We start from the raw sequence: 24364 nt of genomic DNA, 5'->3' as shown, positions 1-24364 counted from the left end.
TGAAAATCATACCATATCTCCTTGTTCTTATATAAATAGTATTTTGTGTTTGGAGCCTTATGGATCATTAAAATAAATCCAGCATAGATAACTTTGGTTTTATATTCATATGCCAGACACAGAAGCAGGTTTGTTGTTTATTCGACTATAAAGAACCATTGCACAGCAGTTAAATACCCATTGTTCAAATCTCGATACCAGTTCTTGATCAGTCTCAACAGTATAAATAACTACCACTAAGTGCCAGAGAGATTCTTGTGTATATAAACTAAAAAAAAAATTGTTTCCAGAATTTATATTTGGACCTGAAATATTCATCAATATCATGCTATCAGTTTACAGAAATACTTCAAAATACTTTTTTTTGTAAGCAAAAATGCACATTCCACAATGGAGAGTTACATTTCAAATAAAACTAGTTTTAACCCATGATGCAGCAAAAGTCAACAATGTAATTTTTTTAACAACCTGGATTTCCATTGTTTTTGGTTGATATATTCAGTTACAAAAGTATAACAGCAAGTTAACTATAATAAACCATTTAACATAAGTTTATCGATACCTGATTAAGTAACGGTTTGTACAAATTAAAATGATCAACAATACAGTACAATATTTCCAATGCCTTGTCAGTAGTTTGTTCACCCTTAGGTAAGTTCTTATCTATAAAATTTTCCTTTTACTTTTTACTTTGAAATATATTTTTAACGCCATGGTTAACATGAACCTTATTATTTCAAAACAAGAGCAATTTCTGGCTGTTTTTATATTCTTGAAGGCAATTCTTTTGAATTTTGGGCATTTCATTTATGTATCGGAGCACTATTCTATTTTAAAATAAGCTGAAGTTGGTGTTCTTTGGTACACTTTAAATGAAAGGTTAAACTTTCCATTTTTTTACTGTTAACTTATACTTGATATTTATTTAGAAATGCACATAATATGATATTTTACTGAAATAACAATTCCATGCAATCAAAAATGTATATTTCAGATTTCAAAGCAAAAAACATTTTTTAACAATATAAACCCTACTTTGCATTAGGCAAACAAATAAAAAACATGCTTAAAGTTTCATTGGTCAAGCTGGTTTTGCAACGAAGATAAAGTTTTATTTTAAATGACTAAATAGAACTAAAATTTCCTAATTTATTATTTCTAATGTATTTTTTTTTTACCAACATACAAGACCAAGAGACATGATTATGGTGATGGATAAAATAATAGTTGTACATTACTATGGCAATCTAAAGATTGTAAGAGGGACACTTGTATTGATGAAGAACTATAAAAAAAAATGTGTTGTAATTATTCATTAACATTTATAAAATTAGAAGGCTGAATAGAAACATGATAAATATCTACTGCAACCTTAAATGATATGATAGATAATGTAAAAAAAAGAATGTAGTGAAAATTTCTTGTTGTTCCGTAAGATTTTGAAGATGTTCCATAAACCAATCACATGATCTTGGAGAACTTCCATCACACAACATGATGAATGGACTTATTTCACAATGTATACTAAAATGAACTAAAACATTTCGTAAAAATGTAAACCATCATAATTTAATGGACACAATGATTGTTTGGTCTCTGTAGTCTCTTTAATGTGATATGACAGATGACAACGACTGGTGGGTGATGAATGACAAAATGACAACAACTACATTCGGAACTCCTCATCCTTCATCCTCTCCCTCATCTTCTCCACCTTCATCATCCTCACCATCCTGTAAAATAATAATAATCATATGCATGAAACTCAAAAACGAAAAATATGGTTTATTTCTTAAAATACATGTTTAACCCTGTCAAATTCTTTATGTGTCTTAATCCTGACAGAAGTTTGTTGCTGAAGATTATATTTGTTATTTTTGTTTGTTTTGTACATGAATCACACTGTTAATATTTAGATATATTTAAAGAAGATCTGGTATGAGTGTTAGATTTATTGTTTAAGTTGTTTTATTTATATTTGTCATAAGGTGTTTTATAGCTTGCTGAGTGCAGTGTGTATTTTCCTGATGTTGAAGGCTGTATGCTACCTTCTGTGTCATTTTGTCTATGGCCGAGATGCTTCATTGGTCATCAAACCACATATTCATTAGAAATAATTTTTTGTGAAGATCATTATTGCACATGAGTATAGCATGTATAGTAATCCCAATTTAAGGGTATAGACTGCATCTTTGAATATTTGCAAAAGTTCTTATTATTTATAACTCACATCATCTCCTTCCTCAAAATCATCCTCATCCCCTTCCTCTTCGTCCATTAATCCTTCTTCATCTAAATCATCGTCTGAAATACAATGAAAGTACTGGTTCACATCATGACACTAAAAACAATGGTACAAAAACAGCCATGTCGGTGAAAGTAAATAAATTAGGAAATAGGAAAAATACTATCTGAACATCTGGCAATCCTCGGAAATTTCATGCACTAGCTGAAGCACGCTTCAGGGTATAGGATTTTACGCAATGTGTCGAGACTCATTGGCGGCCTTTGAACGTTTTCTGCTCTTGGGTCTGGTTGTCTCTTTGTCATATTCACCATGTCCATTCTCATTTTTTTTATTACAATCTTTATACTTTATTCATAAAACTAGTTTTTATTTGGTTACACAACTTTTTTGACAGAAGCTAGAGGATTGAAATATTTCAACAGTTTGAAATGTGAAAATTTAAACAAACCATGTTTTAAAGTATGCCCTAATCATCTGCTATTAACATCATCTAATTCATCACATAAAATCACAATTTAACAATCAATATTCTTTAAATATCCAATCTGATTTTTGTAGTAATAATGCTTTATTTTGCCCTATAATTAGGAGTTAGTGGATAAAAAGTTACCAAAAACCTTTAAAAGATAAAAACATTGTATGTAAACACTACTTACCACCACCGTCTTCCTCTATTTCTGAAGCCTGTAAAATATAATCATTGGTCAATGTTACTACAAATTAAGTTAATTCTCAGAATTTGTTCTTTAAGACTTGTTTCTATACTTCCACTGTTAATTCTAATGTTCCTTTTTTGGTACATAGAAGTTCGAGATGCAAGATTGAAGAAGAGCCTCAGAGAAAATGTTCATATTCCAATAATCTAATTAAACAAATCTTTATGCAACATTGTGTGTTATTTAATTGTAGGTCACTTTAGTACAGAAGAGAGCATCCCCTTAAGTTCAGTCAACCAGAACAAAATTCAAAACATGATATGTTAGTTGGTTTTCAACAATAGTTAACAGAAAAACATCAATATCCTTGAACATATAAGAAAAGCCTGGAAATCTATAAGATTTCAGAAAGGCAAATCTGAGCAACACTTTACAAATTGACAAGGGCATAAATATTTCCTTCATCAATCTAAAATGTAACTGATATGGCATTTTGTGAATACAACTGACTTTGAACTGTTGCACATACCACAACTCTTTTAGGAAAACAAAATATTTATAGATTAATTTGGGTTCTCAGATTTGATATGTTTAATTTCATTGAGATATGTGAATGTAACTAGTATAAATACACATGGAAATTGGAATACCTACAGTGGGAAGGGAAGAGCATATCAACTTTTCTTTCTTGAATATCTTTTTCTTCTAAAGTTCAAAGTAAAAAAATGTTAGTTTTAGCAGTAAATGGTGTTTCTATGGCTACTTGCATTATCTACATTTGCAGGAGTGCAACCTGAAGGACCAGAAAGGGAGAGGGAAAGGGACTTACCAAATAATATTGTAATGGATTAGAGCAGATATCATCTTTGATTACTTCCATGAGCTCTTCAGGACCAGAAAGGGAGAGGGGAAGGGACTTACCAAATAATATTGTAATGGATTAGGCCAGATATCATCTTTGATAACTTCCCCTAACTCGTCAGCACAATAAGGGGGAGGGGAAGGGACTTACCAAATAATATTATAATGGATTAGGCCAGATATCATCTTTGATAACTTCCCCATAGTCATCAGCACCAGAAAGGGAGAGAGGAAGGGACTTACCAAATAATATTGTAATGGATTAGGCCAGATATCATCTTTGATAACTTCCCCTTACTCATCAGCACCATGAGGGGGGAGGGGAAAGGACTTACCAAATAGTATTGTAATGGATTAGGCCAGATATCATCTTTGATAACTTCCCCTAACTCATCAGCACCAGCATCACCATGGTCACTAAACCAACAGAAAAATGATTCTTGTTCTTCTAAATTCCTTTTTCTGCCACCTTTACTTGGTGTACTTGATTTCTTTGTGAGATCCTGAAATACAAGCAATTAAGTGTAATGTAATCCTTCGTTAAAGCTTTAATACAAAATTTAAATTACAAATACAATGAAATTTGAAATATGAGTAGTTATAAAACATATCCTTCATATTTTACAATTTCCAGCAAGTTTAGGTTAAAGTGTTTATCTTCTGTAAAAATTTATTAAAACAAGAATCCCATCTGCACTATCTTTTTCTATGTTCAGTGGACTGTGAAAATGGTATAAAATCTCTAATTTACCATCAAAATCAGAAAGATCAAATCATAGGGAACATATTTACTAAGTTTCATATTGATTAGACTTAAACTTCATCAAAAACAAACTTAACCAAAAACAGTGACCATAAATGGGGCATACATATTTTTCTTTACATTCTTTCTTTAACTGCAACATTATGTCACTCGTTTCTTAAAAAGGAAAATACAGATAGAAAAGAGAAGCTCGTCTATCTGAGAACAAACTTTTGTCACTCGTTTCTTAAAAAGGAAAATACAGATAGAAAAGAGAAGCTCGTCTATCTGAGAACAAACTTTTAGGTTTTTGAAAGTTTTTTTTAACTGGTTAAAAATATTCGTGGAATAAATTGAAAGGTACCACCTATAAATGGGGAAAGTACGGGTCAACATGAAAGATAATGAAACCCCTGTTTAACCTAATTTTCAAGGACACCTCTGTCATTTTACAAACCCTACTGAATTTTCAGTTAATAAAGAGCCTATGTATATACATGTACATAAATAGCAGCATTTGCACACTTAGGTTGCTGACAAGTTGAACTGATGCTTTCAGTATTCAAACAAGTCGAGAGTGAAGAAAAGGGGATTTTCAAGAAAACATGTACATGAATGGGGGAGGGGTTGGAAGGCACTTTAACCCAGCCATGCAATTTCTTTAATTGATTATTTCATAATTGTTATGAAAGCTATAGATCAGTCTAAAACATACACCATAAATTAAATTTTGATAAAAGTGCCTTCAGAACCCCATCCCCATATTCAATTTATTCAGCAAAAGCCCAGTGTAAAAAGCTAAGAGGAAATATCAAGATATATTGCATTGCAATTATTATAATACCTTTCCAGCTTTCCATTTTATTGGAGTTGATTTCGATGAAGGTTCACCTGTGTCATTTAAATGGAACTCTTTTGATATTACTTCGTTTTCAAAGTACTGATTACTGTCAAAGTGCTACAAAATATGATGATTCATAAGTTATTCAATGCTCAAAATAACATATATTAACACATATGACCTTTTTTTTTTAGAATCATAAATAAATATCCATGAACTATGCTCTTTATCCCTTTTCCATGCTTCTCAATTTTATGTCTACAGAAATTTTATCAAGTGTCTGATTGAGAACCATTTGATTTAAATATCAGGTTCAGTGAATTCATTATGAGAATATATGATTAAGTTGATCTTCTTGCATAATAAATATTATATAATAAGTGTTTATTTGATATATTTTTTTTTCATATAGGGTTTGACGTGTAGAATTTTCTTTGGTCAATTATGCCAAATTTTGACTTTGTAACAATATTTGCATTAATCTTACATTTACATTGTTCAACTTTGTTTTATAGAATATTGCAAAGCAGGTAAGGTTATAAAACAACTGTAAAATCATTGATAGCAAGTAAGAATATTCAAAACTCTCCCCCCTATATCAGTGGAGTAACACCAGCAACATATACTTACAAAGTTAATTTTGTAACCTGACTTTATATCTTCAAATTCTTGTACTTCTACTTTGGTTAAAAACTGTAGTGCTTCCTCATCCTCTTCATTCAGCAGTGCTGAAACTTGGGGATGATTTACAAACTATTCAGGGTTAAGGAAAAAAGAAAAATACTTAGTGAAAATAAAAAAAATATATTATACATGCTCCAAAGAGTCTAAACTATTTACTGTGTTCGTTTCTTATGATGAAAAGGGCTGGTGGTCTGAATAGTCCAGCATTCAAAGACAACATCCTGTCAACACTGAAGTTATGACTGCCATGTAGCTGGTGATCTTGACTCTTAACCATAATCAACTAGGATTGCTAAACATCTATCAATCAATCTGATGACAAAAGTTACATTATATATATATATCATCAGATTATCTTTTTTAAATGTTAAGGCCATTAAATAAGCCTCCACCCACCAGACCTGTCTGTAATGTGATGTTCAATATTATATTAATGTTATAATGTACTAAAATAAATATTAAAATGTATATATTAGAATGATTAGTATAAATGTTGAAGGATACAGCTGTCACCCAGAAATTTGGAATTTTTGCAATGAGGTCAGATCTCTTCTGAAAGTATGGTTGTCGTAGTTTATTGTACTTTTGTTCTACTTTAAGAATCTCTTCACTGGCTTGTTCATTCAATCTGTCTATTTCATTCTGTACTTCATCTATCTGCTCGATAGCTTCTTGCTGTTCTTTGTCTACAATCATAAAAACAATGAATAAACCAAGGATATATATATATATACTCTTGTTCATGTAGATGAACTTTTATTAGAACGAAAACCCATGCAAAACTTAGTTCCACACTGTGCATACCTGTATGTTTTTTTCCCAAATAGCTGTCCTAGTATCTTCAATGTGTTGAATATGTTGGATTCTCACTTACACTAGTCAATGAGCTTTAGACTGAATACTCATGAAAATCTGTCTGGACTCACTATTTTTATAGCATATTTTGTATAAACATTAACTGAACACATGTACACATTAAAGTTTAATCTGAATCTATTGTCATTTCATTGTTCTTTTAGCTCATGACTTAATGTTTTATCTTCTTCTCACTGTTGGACTCACCATGGCCAAAAATGAAAAGGCCTTCACTCAGGACTTGCCTTCAAAAATCCTCAGTGATACCCCATGGTATGTGATATATATCTCAAATTTTGTTAGACCTTTCCAATATACATCTAGGAAATTTTCTGTTACATTTGGAATTATTTTTAAGGTATTTTCTGATTGGGAATGGGGCCAATATTTAGCCCTTAAACAAAGCCAGGAACATTACTGTAAGGAGTTTCATATTTTTAAGGCCCTGCCTTGGTCACCAATGTAAAGTATTTACATAAATTACATATTATTTAAAAAATTTCCATGTCTTTTCAGGGCTCACACTACTTCAGAATCATAATATACAACAAAAGAATATGTGGTATGATTGCCAATGTTACAAAAAATCTATCCACAAGAAACCAAATGATACAGAAATTAACACCTATGGGTCAACGTATGGCCTTCAACAATGAGCAAAACAGCTATAAAAGGCCTTGAAATGACAAAATGTAAAACAGTTCTAACTAAATATATTCAACATGTTTAAAATGTTCAATCTATGAATATGATAGTGAAAATTCTAGGACAGCATAGTGTTAATTCAATTAAGGTTTCATCTTAAACGATGTTTGTGGTGAGGCCAAAAATAAAATATATGTCTGTTTCCTGCTTCCAAGGCCAAAAAATCAGGGTCGGTAGGTCGGGATTTTTTTTTTTTTTTTTTGCACTTCCTGTCAGATTTGCAGTCGGATATATGTCATGTTTGGTTAGGGTCCTGTACCCTAAAATGATTCAATCCTTTTAAATAAGCTTTAATTGAATAATCCTCCAAGTGCTGACATTTTTAAACTCGTTTATTGTGGCACATTTGTGCTGGGAGCAGCCATTTTTGGTTTGGGCATAGTAAAATACGGATCTGGAACGATTTTTTCTGGACTGGGACCGAATTTTTTCCGGATTTAAATAATAAGATCTAGGGGTGGGGGGTTTGAGTCAGGGTCGGTCAGAAACAGGAAACAGACATATATTTTTTGTTGGCCTGAGCGTCAATAACACAAGTGTTTTCTCTTTTTGAAATTGAGAGGAAGAAGTAGTGAGATTTGAAAGAAAAGTGTTTGTTAGCTCGCAATGCTACATTGTTTGGTTCAAACTATAATACATTTAGGGCCATATGTATCTGATCTTTTAAATTTGTATCTGGGTATACAATTAAAGTAACTGTTCCAAGTTAGAAGTTGAGGAATTGAAGTTAAGGTATTACATGGATAAGTTTACTTCAGGTAAATTTAATCAAGTTCGAATGAAGTAACAAATTATTTAGCAGACAGTTAGAATAATTTGATGTACATGTACGCTCCAGGAACAAGTATGTACTGGTCCTAACGGAAGTGATTAAACATTAATTATTTTATGAAATGAAACCAGAATAAAAATCAATGCTTTAACCTCTCGACCGAAGCAAAGTGATGGACAGGAAAGCAACTTCTTCCCCCTAGTTGTAGCACGAGCCCTGTATTTCTTCAGGTCAGTGTCATTATACTGAAGTATACACCAAATAAGTGTAATTCATGTAAAATACAATAAAATAAACAAACAATTAGATGATACAAGTATTTTATTTGCCAATTACAGCACCCAAAATGTACATTATTAATTAATAATAAATTATATACACAACTCGACTCATTCACTGTTTTACCAGTAGAAAGGACATTGGTATACATTTTAGAGAACACTGTGAATGTAGGAACAGAATTGTCAATGTAATATTTGTAATAAATATCAATTCTCGTTTTTATTTTTGTGTATTTACTGTGTACACCGGAAGTTATAATAAGCACGTGTTTTTTTTAAATGTCGGTCCATACACTTCTTTAAAATTTGCCACCAGATACAAAAAGAGCCTTTATATCATGCATTCAAAACGAAGCATTTTAGCTCTAAATATTACTCAAATGACAACAACTACGACTTAATGATTAAACTGTTGAATTAAGGGAATAAATGACGATACAAACAAAAGAAACATTCATTCTGCACATGGCCGGTCTAAGATATAGCCGATGCAGTAGAACTGTGAACAATTGGTGCATTCAAATTATACTAAAAGCGGACCATATACTGTAGATTTGCATTGGAATAACCAATGCCATTACCTGCTTGTTCATCTGCAGCTTCGTGGTTGTTTTTTCCCTCCGGCTTGGTGACTTTAGCAGGAGTCGCCATTTTGCTTGCTTTCAAAAGATTGCGCATGTGCGGTTTATGACGGAAGTTGATGTGCGCGCCAAAACCTTCAAGTAAATGATAACATACATCTATTTTGAAGAAAATAATGTTCAAACTTAATGTCATTTAAAACCCTAGCAGTAAAGATTATATTAAAAGAAAATCAATTAAAAAAAATTAAACGAAATGAAATATGGATTGTATTTCTTTTTGTTGTAATTAGGTTTATCTGTTGTTTTGTACTGTTATTTAAGTTATCGAAATAATTTAAGAAACGAACACTGTTCGGAATAAGGTAGTCAAATCAATAAAAAAAATCAAATTTATTTATTGTTGATATATTGCAAACAAAGTAACAAAAGCTCTAGTTAGCTTTTAAAAATGGCATCATAACACATTCCACACTAACATAATGACATGGAAATAAACACACAATAGACATACCATGTATATATATATAACCAGAGACATATAATACATAATATTGTATTATATGTCTCTGATATAACATACATTTTTAATAATTTATATAATAATACATATAATTGAGGGTAGTGTAATGCCCATTAGGCAGAATCCATTTATTTTACTGGGGGATTATGGATTCTTCTCTGGACAAACTTTTTTTTCCTTCGGCGAAAAACAATCGTTTTTTTAGCGACAAGTCGAAAATACATTAATTTTTTTTCTTTCAAATTTGGCATTACTGTACAGTGGCGGATCCAGAACTTTTCCTAAGGGGGGCCCGTTGACTGACCTAAGCGAGGGCCCGCTCCAGTCATGCTTCAGTGATTCCCTATATAATCAACCAAATTTTCCCCATGAAATGGGGGGGGGGGGGGGGGGGGCGCCCCCTGGATCCGCCTATGTTACGTATAGCAGCTGAGGGTGAAGCAAACATTTTTTTCTCAGGGTCAAAAACAAATTTAATTTTTCTCCCAAAACTGGAAACAAACTTTTTTCCAAAAAATCCACGAGCACAGTTTGATCCTGCTTTCAAAAAAATGTGCTATTCTTTATTTGTTAGTCCAAGTTAATGGTCATTCTGTTGGTACATGTACTGGATTGAGTAGTTTTTTTACTCATTTTTTGGTATCTAGAAAGGCTTGGGGGAAGGTTTATGGTTGAACACAACCACACGTTGTGTCTCTAATATTTCAAAATAAACTTCTGTGTTTCGGTTTTAAAATGAAAGATATTGGGTAAAACATTTTTAAAATCAGTTTTTGTTGTTGTTGCAACATGCCGCAGTCGAAAAAAGTCACCAGATCTACATTGAAGATCATTGAAGTAGGAAACAGCAATATTATAGATGGATAGATATCTAATTGAACGACAAAAAATGACCGTGCCAGATCCTCGTTAAAAGGACACCCCTTTAAAAATTATAGACCCATTGCAATTTTACTTTGAGTGCATGTTGTAACCCATTGCTATATCTGAAATATAAAAAAGGACACAAGTTTGTGTATAACTTCATATAGGCATTAAGGGCCTTAATTCATGTGACAAAAGGACCCCGGATTAGCCCATGAGAGCTTGTCATATTGTATCAACACATAAGACATATGCATAAACTTGCCAGCTTTTATTGAAGGTTATATATTGCCTTACATATTTTTATTCGCTTTCTGTGCCTTTGTGTCGACGAGTTGTGGTCTCATTAATAAGATTACCCACTTATTACACACTGAAGACATCTCGAAAGACTATATACACAATTTCGTAAACAGTCCACTCAGTGCATGAAAACTCCAAGAACTGTATTTTGTCGAGTTCTTGCAGTCGCACGAATGACCGAGGAATTCAGGGCGGATCCAGGGTTTTGGAAAGGGGGCGATGTATGAAAATTGGGCCGAGCAGAGCGAGGCGAACATATTTTTTTTGGGTTAAAGTAAGTGTAAACATGACGCACTTTTTTAACGGTTCCTGACGTGGGGCATGTATATTTTATAGTTTAAAAAGTGTAATAATTGGACATGTTGATGTCGTATATATTCTCCCCATTAATTGTCGATTATAAAATGATTGGATGGATCCAAAGCTATATGTATTATTAATTAATATATTTGATGTGGGACGTGTCAGTAAAGAATGGATCGATATGGAAAATTCTCGTTTATACATGTATGTTTAGATAGCGTACCCTCACAGATTTCTTGTTGTAGACAAGATATATGCCGGGCTTTTATATGAAATTTACAATTTGACCGACACGATTTAAGAAAGACAAACAACAAATTTATCCAAATGTTTGATTGAAATGTTTCACCCAACAAGGGAAGTGACGGGTTCCAAACCAACCAAAGGCTACGAATGAGTCTGAAATGGCATCGAATTTATGCATGGCGATTGGAAAATGGAATCATAATTAAACATGTTAAAGGCCACACCCAGCAGACAAGTTACAGTCGAGCCTTGAAAAAAGTATTCGATATATCAGTTCGGCTAAACAGACATTCCAGTATATGGGCTTCACATGCAACCCTCGACCCGAAATAAATAACGCCCGTCTTTATCCATCATGTTCATTTAATGCTAAATAATTCTGTTGGAAATATTTGTTTCTTAAAGTAAATAAGTTGACAAGATTATTGTTTTCTATCCTGATACGGCCAGCATGTTTATTTCAGGCAAAAATCAGGGTCAGATTTTTTTTCTGTCAAATATCACAGACTGCCCCCTAAAAATGATATGGTCCGTACTTCATACCTGTAATCTATCTAAAGGCTTACTGACTGGGGATCATTATTCAGTTATGTTATTAATAGGCTCGGGCGTGTGGGGCTAAAAATGCTTTCGTAGGTAAATAATATTGCTGTATACTTTTTTCTCCTGAGATACACTCTCATATAGAGAAATACTTTCTGTTTAGTGGAATTGTGAGACAGAAGTCAATACTTTCTTGCTCAATCCTTTGTCGCTTTGAAGGTGTCATGCTCGTCATCCTGAGATTAAACAATCTGTTACTGTAATTTGAATTTCAAAATAACTGAGTGACGTTTTTTTCGATGCACCGTGGCGACTTTGACATTATCATTAATATATTACGGTAAATACGAGCGAAAATATCTTTATAAGTTAAGAATTGTCGCATAAAAATTAATTTGAATACACGAGACATGGCAAAATTCACGAAGTCTAGTCTGATTAACAGTCATTTTACCCAAAAAAAAGAGAAAAAAGGGGTGGCTTACGCCCTCTTCGCACCCTCTGGATCTGCCACTATGACTATAAACTATATAAAGGAATACAGAAGAATCTTGATTATAGGCTCCAAATATTTGGTTTTGCTATTTCTGCAAATAAAACAGAGTAGGAGAATGAAATGTGTATAGGTTCTAAAATAAAGGGCAAAAAAAAAAAGAAGAAGAAAAAAGAAAGATATTAACAATATTTTAACAGGTTCCTTTCAAAGAAATCGTTTATTTATGTTTGCTGTATGAAGTATTTACTTTAGAGTCATGCGCACATGTCTGTAACAAACATAATGATTTCTAATCATTGTTGGATTTGCATTATACCATTCCGAGGTTTTAACAAAGTCTGAAAATTGTACAGTTTATCTAAAGTGATTTAGATTTTTTTTTACCGTAGTCTGTTTATAGAAGCACCTTTCCCCGTCGACTTGAGACAATCATACGACATATTTTTATTGGTCGTTATAGTTGTAAAACATATTATATTTTTAACTAAATAGCAATATAATGACTGGTTATTCATATTTGAACATGGTCATATTTATTTTAGGCAGTGGCTATTCGTCCTGCTAGCCCGTCCGGATTTTGGAAATTTGGGGGGGGGGGGCAAAAAATGATTCTCTCTTTTGTTGTTCCTATGAATTTCCTGTAAGGTGAATAGTCTGACCAATGATTATTGGCATCATTAGATATTCCAAAAGATCCTGAATTTATTGTTTCTGTGAATTTTGGTTAAAGAAAGGACCTCAAATGACTATATATATGCACGATTCTTCATTTAATTTGTTCGGTGAGTTTTAATGCATAGGAAATTAGAGAAAAGGGTAGGCACGTGTAACCTGTCCCCAAAAGTAGGATTGTGTTTTCGCCGATAGATTTTTTGTTGTTGAAAAAGTGTATATATTAAATACAACAGAAAAAGGGGGGATACCCCAACCTTGGTAATCATATTCCCAGTCCAGGCATATCAGTACATGTTCATAGATCTCCGTTGTAATATTTCTTAATAAACATAATGCATCGAAGCAAATTTGATATAGTATTTATTCCGAATTGCGGTTTGCCTCCAAAAGCAAGATAAGGTAAATGGGGGGTAAATCATAAATTTCACTTTGATTTCAGATTTATTCCTCACAGTTAACATGTATACGCTATTGTTTTGGAGTCACTCCTATAGAAATTTCTTTAAAGCAATCACATTCTCTCTTTATGACATCTTTAAATATAAATCACGATCTCCAATTCTAAACACGTCCATTGCATACGCGCGTTTGTTATCCGATACATCATCCGAGCCACTTTCCGCGTAACATGCCACTTTTATTGATAATGAAGATTTGCGCATCCGCAGATTGATGGCCGGACGAATAGACACTCCGTTTATTTTATTTTGATTTGGTTACTTCCATTAGATCACGATAACTAGAATGTATAAAGTAATGTTTCAATATTTGTCAATATCTAATATACAACTAATATACCAACACAGACGCTTGAAAGTAGAACAAGACTGTTACGTGGAAAATGTCCTTTTTTCCACATCTTCAGTCTTCAATTTTGATGTCATGGCAGGTTGACTCTGTCTGACGGACATGCATATCTTGCAATGATTATGTAAACCAAAGATATTTGTCCCATTATTCACAACTGAAGAAAAAAGGAAAACTTGGCAAAAGTAAAGTTTTTGAAGCATTTGCTATATATCATGAAAATTAGGTCAAGGACAATGACATATATATGCCGGACGGAAACTGTATACAAGATCCTAAGTATTTATATCTCTTTCTTCTGAATTATACAGATTTATGCAAAGAGCTTACGCCGTCAACACCGGGATATCCTTCTATTTCGCACATTATGCAACATTCATCGCAAATTAAAAGAGAGGAGAATAATTGGAAGCTGAAATACAAAGAGTATAAAGGGATGGAAAACAAGTTTATTAACTATTAGGAAGAAATGACAAAACGCGCGTTTCCACATCAAAAGACTCATTAGTGACACTCGAATCCCAAAAAGTTAAAAATGCCAAATAAAGTATGAAGTTGTAGAGCATTGCGGATCGAAATTTAAAAAAAAGAGCCAAATACAGCTAAGTTAATCTATTCCTGAGGTAGAAAAACCTTAATATTTAAAAAATTCCAAGGTTTTGTAAACAGTTAATTAATAAATATGACCATATCAATGATAATTCATGTCAGCACATTGGTGATGACAACTGACTGGGCTAGTGATACCGTCGGGGAATTTAAAATTCCACAAGCAGTGGCATCGACCCAGTGGTTTTAAATATATTTATCATAGATACCCGGATAAAAGTTTGTGTTTACGCCAGATGCGCTTTCGTCTACAAAAGACTCATCAGTGACGCTCGAATCCAATAAAGTTAAAAAGGCCAAATAAAGTATGCATGAAGTTGAAGAGTATTGAGGATCGAAATTTAGAAAAGCCTTAGTATTTAAAAAATTCCAAGGTTTTGTATCATCATGGATACCAGGATTAAATTTTGATTTTACTCCAGACGCGCGTTTCGTCTACAAAAGACTCATCAGTGACGCTCGAATTATAAAAAGTTAAAAAAGGCCAAATAAAATACGAAGTTCAGGAGCATTGAGTATTGCTGTGTGTTTCTTTATTCTTCATTGGCTGAAGGTATAGGTGGAGGGTAGCGATCTCACAAAACATGTTTTACCCCGCCGAGTTTTTGCGCCTGTCCAAAGTCAGCAGCCTCTGGCCTTTGTAAGTCTTGTATGTTTTTGTTAATTTTAGTTCACTATATGTTTTGGAGTTACGTATGACGTCAATTTGCCTTCAACTAGTACACATTTTTATTTAGGGGCCAGCTGAGACTCACTTCCAAGTGCGGGATTTTTTCGCTGCGTTGAAAATCAGTTGTGGCCTTCGGCTGTTATCTGCTCTTTTGTGGGGTTACTGTCTCTTTGACATAACCCTCATTTCCATTTCCCATTTTTTTTATAAGTTAAATTCAAATGAAATACAAAATTTTCACGTGAATTTCATCTGAGATTAATGTGAAATTCACGTAAGCGAAATTTTGCCTGTGTACATGTCTTTCGACGTTTAAAATGTCAATCATTAGATCATATATAACTTGACAACGCCCACTTTTCTAATAGGACATGTAAATTATTTTTTTTATCTTCTAAATGCTAACCAATCCGCAGAATTAATTAAATAAAAAGTATTATTTTGAAATCTAGGCTACCTCTTAGCGTTAATTGTGCGAAGCAATGCCCTACATGTCTTCTGATAACTGAAATGCCAATAATGAGATCATAATTACATGATTTACACTTTTCGAATAGTACATGCAAATAAACATGATAAATATTTTATGTCTTAAAGCACCACCTAGCACACACATTGTAAGTATTTCAGGAACTGGTTTTATAAGATTAGTAAAATCTTTCAAAGTAATCATTTATGTTTGCTGTAAAGTATTGACTTTTATTGTCATGCGTTCATGTCTGTAGCAAACACAAGGATTTACATTCATTATTGGTTTGTATTCTACCTTTCTTAAGTTTGAACATTGTTGAACAAATTTTGAAAATTGTCAAGTTTATTATCACGCAGTGACGGTTGTTTTAGAAATTTCCCTAGTCTGTTTATAGAGGGACCTTTACCCTTCGACTTGAGACAAACATACGAAATATTTTTCATTGGTCGTAATAGTTATGAACTATCTTAATTAAATAGCAAAATAATGACTGATTATTCATATTTGAACATGGCCATATTTCTTTTATTTTGTTTTGATTACTTCCCTTACATCGCGATAACTGATAACTAGCAGGTAAAGACTAAAGTAAATTTCATCTGATATATGTACAAACACAGACACTTGTGAGTAGAACTATATAAAAAAGAAGATGTGGTATGATTGCCAATGAGACAACTGTCCACAAGAGACCAAAATGACACATACATTAACAATAATAGGTCCCCGTACGGCCTTTAACAACGAGCAAAGCACGTACCGCATAGTCACCTATAAAGGCCCCGATATGCCAATGTAAACATTTTAAAACGAGAAAACTAACGGCCTTATTCATATAAAAAAAATGAACGAAACATGTAACACATAAACAAACGACAACCACTGAATTACAGGCTCCTGACTTGGGACAGGCACATACATGAATAATGTGGAGGAGTTAAACATGTTAGCGGAATTATTTTTTCCACATCTGCAGTCATCAATTTATATAGACCCTTTAAGTGTTTCAACTCATTATTTTTGACTAAATGGTAAAGCATCTGCTCATCTAAAAGGGTCCGAGTGAACAGATGGGTTTCCGACTCAAACTTCAATACCATGTACTACAAATTCTCGCAAACTAAATCACTTATACACTTCTATAACTCGATGGATTATGAAAGAGGAGTGAAAGGGTAGATGTATTATTATATAAAGGAATATAATTATGTACTATGATTTACGATGTTTCAAATTTGCAAGAAGTAATTTAAAAAAAAACAAGTCAGTGATTTTACTTAATTATTTCTTAAAGTCGAACACCCACTTTTAGAATAGGTTTATATCTACCAGATGCTTATTAACATTGATTTATGTTTTACTAATACTATTAATTTAATTTCGGATGTAACGGGTCTTCTGATTGGCTGACGGAGTTTTGTACATCAGCCCATAGACATAATTTTGTCATCATGGTCATGTGACCGAGACGTCATCAACGTTTTTTCTTGGTTTACTCCGGTTTAAAATGGAATTTAGAATTTAATTAAAAGAAATGACTGTAATATTTTTCTGTCTATTCGAAATAAAATAAAAAAATGTGGTGCACATTTTAAAATAACCCGGTACGTGGTCATTTCTTAATTAAAATACTATCATTACGAAAGTTCTAAGGTATTGTAAAACATTTTGCAGTACAAATACATACAAATCATCTTGTATGTTTCCTACACAGGAAAACACTCACGCCAATCTGAGATTCATGTGAAATTCACGTAAGCAATTTGGCCAGTGTACATGTCTTCTTATGTTTTAGATGTCAATTATCAAATCATATATAAATTGACAACGCCCACTTTTCTAATAGGACATGTAAATTTATTCTATATCTTCTAAATGCTAACCAACCCTCAATTAATTGAATAAAAAGTAATATTTTGCAAAATCTAGGCTACCTCCTTGGTGTAAAGCGTTAATTGTACGAAGCAATGCCCTACATGTCTTCTGATGTTTAAAATGCCAATTATTTGATCGTTTCTTGCCTGACGACACCCACTTTTCTTATAAGACATGTAAATTAATTTCATATCTTCCAAATGCTAACAACCCTCAAAACTAATTAAATAAAAAGTATTATTTTGAAAATCTAAGCTACCTCCTTGGTATACAGTGTTAATTGAGCGAGCCAATACCCTACATGTCTTTTTCTACTGGTAATCGAAATGCCAATTATTAGATCATATATGATTAACACTTTTCGAAAAGTACATGCATATAATATTACAACTTCTTAATTTCCCCCAACTGTCAAAATTAATTAAAAACTATCATTTTGTAAAGTCAAGGCGTTAATTGTGCGAAGCAGACCCATACAGGTAACTTTTTGTTTTAAATGCCAATCCAAAACATACTGCTAAAGAATGCCAATAAATGCCCTTTGACAACATTAAATATAATTATGAAAATGAGGTCAATATCAGAAAAAAGCAATCAGACATTAAAGAACACATTACAACTTTTCCAGCTACAGATAACAAATATAGTCGACCTTCTGCTTATATGATCTTCAAAAACCAGACCATCTGATAAAAAACCCCATAATATTGACCAACGAATCATGAAAATAAGCTCAAGGTAAGATGAATATAATTAGACATACATTTACACGTTACAATCATTCCAAACTCCATTAAAGTAGATCTCTGCAAACCGACCTAATTATGACATCTAAACAATGATACCGGCTACATGGAATGCTGTCATGTCAGGTTGATCCTGTCTGACAGACATATTTACCTTGCAATGATTAAAAAAACCTAACATATTTGTCCTAGTATTATTAACTGAAAAAAATACTTTGCAAAAGTAAAGTTTTTAAAGCAGTTGCTAAATCATTAAACTAGGTTCAGGACAATGATTTATGCCGAACGGACACTTTGCCTCATAAGTTGTATACAATCTACTAAGTATTAAGATCCTCTTCTTTTGAAATATAGAGATATATGAATAGAGCTAACGCCGTATATGCCACCAACGCCACCAACGCACGGATATCATCATATATCGCGCATTATGGAACATTCATTGCAAAATTAAAGAACTAAGAACAATTGAGGGCTTTTAAATACAGAGACTATTAAACTTAAGTTTAGTCAGTTATTTTACTAAATTATTGCTAAAAGTCGAATATCCACTTTTACAATAGATGTATATCTTCTAGCTGCTTAGTAACCTTAAAGATAAAAAACAATAATTACAAAAATTTCTTAGCTACCATCCTGTTGCAGTACAAATACATACAAATCATCTTATATTTCATACCCAGGGATACACTCACGCCAATTACACGTGCACGTGAATTTGAATTTATGCTTATAAGTGAAATAAAAATGAATTGCAAATTTTTCACGCAAATTTCATCTGCGATTGATGTGAAATTCACGTAAGCAAATTTTGTATGTGTACATGTCTCCTGATGTTTTAAATGTCAACTATCAATTCATATATAACTTGTCAACGCCCACTTTTCTAATAGGACATGTATATTAATTGTATGTCTTCTAAATGCTAACCCAATCTCAGAATTAATTGAATAAAAAGTATTATTTGGAAAAGTCTAGGCTACTTACTTGGTATAAAGCGTTAATTGTTAGACGCAATGCCCTACGTTTTTGATATTTGAAATGCAAATTATTAGATCATATATATGATTTACACTTTTCGCAGAGTGCATCCAAATTAATATTATAACTTCTAAATGTCCCCAACCCTCAAAATTAATTAAAAAAAGTATAATTTTGCAACTTCAAGGCGTTAATTGTTCGAATCAATCCCATGCAGGTCACTTTATGTTTTAAATGCCAATTCAAAACATATTGCTAAAGAATGCCTATGAATGCCCTTTAATAACCATAAATTATAATTAAGAAAAGACTAAAGACCTTTTATGTGTTAAAGCACGTAGCAAACAGATTCAAGTATGTCCTGAACTGGTTTTATTAGATTAGTTAAATGTTGAAAACAATTTATACAGTTTTTTTTTCAAATAAAACTAATTATTGATGAATTCAGTTTGTATAACCCATTTCAATTACAACTTGATGAAATTGCTAACTGGGATGATATCGTACAATCAGGGAATACACAGTGTTAATTTACCTCATTAATACATTTGGTACTGTTTTAATATGTTTACCGTCTAATTGATGTCTGATCTGTCTGTATTACCAATGTTATTTCAACTGATCGGGCGGAGCTTACGTTTTAATTTGCATAAGGACATTTTATTTGAAAATGTGTGTGATAAGGATTATTGCCGTTATAAGTATTACTGATTTCTAATCACCTATCAGTGTCATCAAAATAATTTACAAAACAATGACTGGACACTTCATTGATGAGTTTATCCTAAAACACCTATCTATAGATGGACTAGTTTATTGTGAGCGAATCGGTTATACTCCGCCCAGTCAAGTGAAATAAATCGAGTAATACACTCTGGTCTTATATTACATTTGTTTTGGTTTAATTTTTTGTAACTTTAACATTTATTCACATTACACACTACTTTAATGCACCGCTAAGTTCGACGCTAGGAGACGAGTTAACCTTGCTGTAGGGTATGAATCATTCGTTCATCAATGAGGTCAACCCATCGACTGTCAAGATGAAGAAAAGGAATAAAAGCCCTGTTTATTGTTGATTTATATTTTTGCTATTCATTGTGCACTGTCACTTATTTCTATCCATATGATTAGTCGACCTTCCCATGGATAGACAAAAGTGTCTGTGGTATTGTGTTCGATCTGGTCTTATGCACATTTACTCTAGTTGAAAACAAATGTTATAAAACTGAAATAAGTTCCTTCAAATTTCAAGTCACAAAACTAAAAAAACAAACTTTTTGTTTTATAATCCTTAATGTTGAAATAATAAGCTTGGTACCTTTGCATGTCAAAATGTATTATCGTATTGAATTTTTGTGTATTTTTCTGTTTTGCATGTTCTTGCATTTATTTGTACTGCCATCGTGTCATGTAATGTGGCCATTTTAGTGTTGTAGTTAACATTGCCATAAAAGCGCGAAGTTTGGCTAGCCACACAACTAGGGTTTAACCAACCAATTTTTCTTAAAATGTCCTTAACCAAGTTATGAAAATGGTAGTTGTTATCTTAGAGTTCGTTTCTGTGTTTGTTACATTGTCGTTTCGTTTTATGTTGCACTTGAGTGTTTCTGTTGTTTCGTTGTTTTCCTCTTATAATAAATGTGTTCCCCTCAGGTTTAGTTTGTAACCCGGATTTGATTTCTCTCAATCGATTTATGACTTTCGAACAGCGGTATACTTCTGTTGCCTGTACTTAAGTAACATTAGCAACAGCCATCAAATTATTCAAAATGATCTTACTCTTGTTCAATGGCTTCCGCTTTATCGCAATGTTATAAGATATCGCTGAAATGACAACACTCTGTGACAGAAATACAGCACAAACACCCACAAGAACATTCATCACAGAGAAACACACAAACAGATAATATAATAGTCGACACAAAAGGGGGACGAAAGACACCAAAGCGACAGTCAAACTCATAAATCGAAAACAAACTGACAACGCCATCGCTGAAAATGAAAAAGACAAACAGAAAAATAGAAACACAACATGCAAACCGAGAACACCAACGAATATATTCCATTAACGACAAACATCACAGACAGATATGTACTGTTTCATTAACAGTTGCTTCGAACAGGCCATAAAAGGTTAATATCATTAATCAAAACTGTAAAAAAAAAAAACAATCAGGCATAGTCTTATATTATGTCTCTTTCAAACATAAATATATTGACACTTGTATTAGATTAAATGAATACCAATAACTAGTAGAATGCTAATATCCTTGTTTGTTTTTAGTAGTTGCTATCAATCTTACTCAAGCAAAACACGTAACAATGTTTATAGAAAAAAGTAAAACCCAAAAATACTGAACCCCGAGGAAAATTCAAAACAGAAAGTCTTGAAGACGAAACGCGAGTCTGGCGTAAATATAAAATTTAATCCTGGTATCTATGATGAGTTTATTTATACTCACTTGTACGACAGTCGCATCAAATTCCATTACATTAGAAGCGATGCTTGAACAAAACAAACAGACACAATAGGCAAAAAATCAACATTAGGGGTACAGCAGTCAACATTGTGTTATTATCTTAATCACAAAATATCGTCCACATGGTGAGGGAGACTTGGTATTTATGTCTTTGGTCTTTGATAGTCGGTAGATTTATTTACAACGTCTAAGATCGTAAGGGAATCGTTACTTGATATATGCAATACACTTATGTATATGCGTCAATATGTTTACATCAAAACATCTAGTTTGTTGTTGCTTATGTGTTGCTTATGTGTTTCTTTTTTGTCTTAATAGATATAGGAAGATGTGGTGTGAGTGCCAATGAGACAACTCTCCATCCAAATAACAATTTAAAAATTAAACCATTATAGGTTAAAGTACGGCCTTCAACATGGAGCCTTGGCTCACACCGAACAACAAGCTATAAAGGGCCCCAAAATTACTAGTGTAAAACCATTCAAACGGGAAAACCAACGGTCTAATCTATATAAACAAAACGAGAAACGAGAAACACGTATATATTACATAAACAAACGACAACTACTGTACATGATTAAGTACTGATTGTTTAAATTAAGTGATGATGAAAAAATGCCTGTGTGTTCCAAATGAATTATGATTGCATGTTTTAAATCCACTCAAATGAAGAGTTGATTGCAAAGAAATAATAAAAGTGTTCTTCTGAAATCAATTTACCCCTAAAATGTGTTCTCCATAATCTGCATTTGCATCTGAATATATAATAACCAAAAAGAAAACTAACTTATATTTCATTTATTAGTTACTCATAATAAAAAAATAGACATTGTTCATAAAAGCTTCTCAATTAGTTGTTTTGCTAAATATTCTAAAATAAAATCTCAATACCCTTTTGACAATGAAGTTAGAGGTTCTATCCGAGGATTTATTATGTACATTATATTGATCTGCTTTCACGCACTTTTCATCATGACAGTCTAACAAATTTGTATGCCGAATGTTCGATGCTACTTTGGTTTGTTGCACCTTCAATTTATCTCCTGCTGATATACTTTTGCTGCGTGTCATTTTAACGCTACTTTTCCTCTCTTTCTTTATGACATGCGCCCATGTATCACTCCTTGAACGATGATAACTTTTTTTTCGTTGCTTGTCATTCTTAATTAGAGAGTCTTGGCTTCTTTGTGTTTTTAATCTGTATATCTTTTTCTCTCTATAGTTATCAAACATCAAATCTTGAAAACATTTGGAAGACGGAGAAACAATGTCATATTTAAGCTGCTTCTTTGCGATTTTTCTCATCTTTTTACTGGTAAAATCTACTTTGGATTGCTGTCTGGTAAAACTTGTCGTTCTCATTCGGAAGGGCCCTGTCTGTTGAGCTCTGGTGTTTCCAAGTTGTTCCAAAAGAATGTCGAAAACATTCTTTATTCCGTCATCAGTTTTTGCAGAGACCTCTACAAAGCATCCTCCAAGGTTTTCATTATAAGCCCATTCTAACGCATCGAATGTTTCAACCTCTCTCTTGTTTTCTATGTCCACCTTGTTTCCCACAATTACGCATGGAATACTAAGAATATCTTTGCGAGCTGATTTTATCTGTTCCCATATAATTTTAATAACTTCAAATGATCGTGCGTCGCTGATTGAGTAAACAAGTATGAAACCAACTGCTCTAGAGATATAAATTTGTTGCATTGCTGGAAAGAAAAAATGTCCTGCTGTGTCTATGAAGTCGATGCGTTTATTGTTTCCATTGATATTATAATTCTGGATAAAGGTATCTTCCACTGTCATACTGTATTCTTGTGAATGATTTCCGTAAAGATATTGCTTTATAATGGATGTTTTGCCGACGCCACCTGTTCCTAGACAAGCCATTTGAAATCTTGAGCATTGATCCATTATCTTGTAAAGTAATTGTGATATTTTTAAATACACGGTTAGTGCCTTGTATTGTTTGAAGGAATGGAATTAACTGGTCATTTATATACGAAATACCGAATTAGCATTGTCCAATGGGAAAAGTGTGTTGTTAGAAAAGAAACGTTCCTTACTTTATTATATGTCATTTAATACGTAGACGCAAAAAAAGGTGTGAATTTATTTTATAACTTATCAAGCAGTGCGTTAATATAAACTTATTGGAACTAATTTATATGTAATAAAACAATTAGCCAAACCGAGACCAACGGACAAGGAAGAAAACAACTGTGCCATGCTGACACTAAAAACAATTATGACTCTTTCATGTAGGATTAGGATGACACCCTCAATAATTTCCGACCGTGCGAGGCATGTATATCCGGTTAAGGTCGATAAACCCTTCCATCATCAACCCTCCATAATCCTTGATCTTTCCGGTCATATAGCTCTTCTAATGTTCTGGTTCCTATACTTCATTGGCTTTCCATTTTTTGGCTGTTAGTGTTCATGATGAAGGTAAATCCAGAGAAGTGTTTCGAATGCATGCAATTTAAGAAGATATTTGTATATCTTTTTGATGAAAGATGACATTTAAACTGATGTGTTTTATTTT

At 32.8% G+C, this 24364-nt stretch overlaps 2 protein-coding genes across 2 annotated transcripts; both read right to left on the bottom strand.

Moving 5' to 3' along the window:
• Positions 1 to 280: 280 nt before the first annotated feature.
• LOC134708120 (protein SET-like) lies at positions 281 to 9367 on the bottom strand. Its single transcript, XM_063568423.1, has 8 exons — positions 9227 to 9367; positions 6537 to 6718; positions 5979 to 6101; positions 5352 to 5465; positions 4101 to 4268; positions 2905 to 2932; positions 2231 to 2304; positions 281 to 1733 (listed from the first exon to the last, which is right to left on the bottom strand). The coding sequence occupies exons 1-8, from the start codon at positions 9321 to 9323 to the stop codon at positions 1683 to 1685; spliced, it is 837 nt and encodes a 278-aa protein (XP_063424493.1). The 5' UTR covers positions 9324 to 9367; the 3' UTR covers positions 281 to 1682.
• A 13301-nt stretch (positions 9368 to 22668) lies between these two features.
• On the bottom strand, positions 22669 to 23730 carry LOC134706034 (ras-like protein RAS2). The gene has a single exon (XM_063564743.1). It carries the CDS (start codon positions 23728 to 23730, stop codon positions 22669 to 22671), a length of 1062 nt encoding a protein of 353 aa, XP_063420813.1.
• Positions 23731 to 24364: the final 634 nt, after the last annotated feature.

This window comes from Mytilus trossulus, chromosome 2 (assembly GCF_036588685.1).
Source record: "Mytilus trossulus isolate FHL-02 chromosome 2, PNRI_Mtr1.1.1.hap1, whole genome shotgun sequence".
NCBI lineage: Eukaryota > Metazoa > Mollusca > Bivalvia > Mytilida > Mytilidae > Mytilus > Mytilus trossulus.
The sequence above is the reverse complement of the archived record's forward strand: the minus strand, read 5'-3'. Positions and strand labels throughout refer to the sequence as shown.

Coding starts and splice junctions, on each gene's coding strand:
- LOC134708120 (XM_063568423.1), bottom strand. CDS start 9,323: ATGCGCAATCTTTTGAAAGCAAGCAAAATGGCGACTCCTGCTAAAGTC. Junction 6,719..9,226: donor AGCTGCAGATGAACAAGCAG/GTAATGGCATTG, acceptor TTATGATTGTAG/ACAAAGAACAGCAAGAAGCT. Junction 2,305..2,904: donor AATAGAGGAAGACGGTGGTG/GTAAGTAGTGTT, acceptor ATTGTATTTCAG/ACGATGATTTAGATGAAGAA.
- LOC134706034 (XM_063564743.1), bottom strand. CDS start 23,730: ATGGATCAATGCTCAAGATTTCAAATGGCTTGTCTAGGAACAGGTGGC.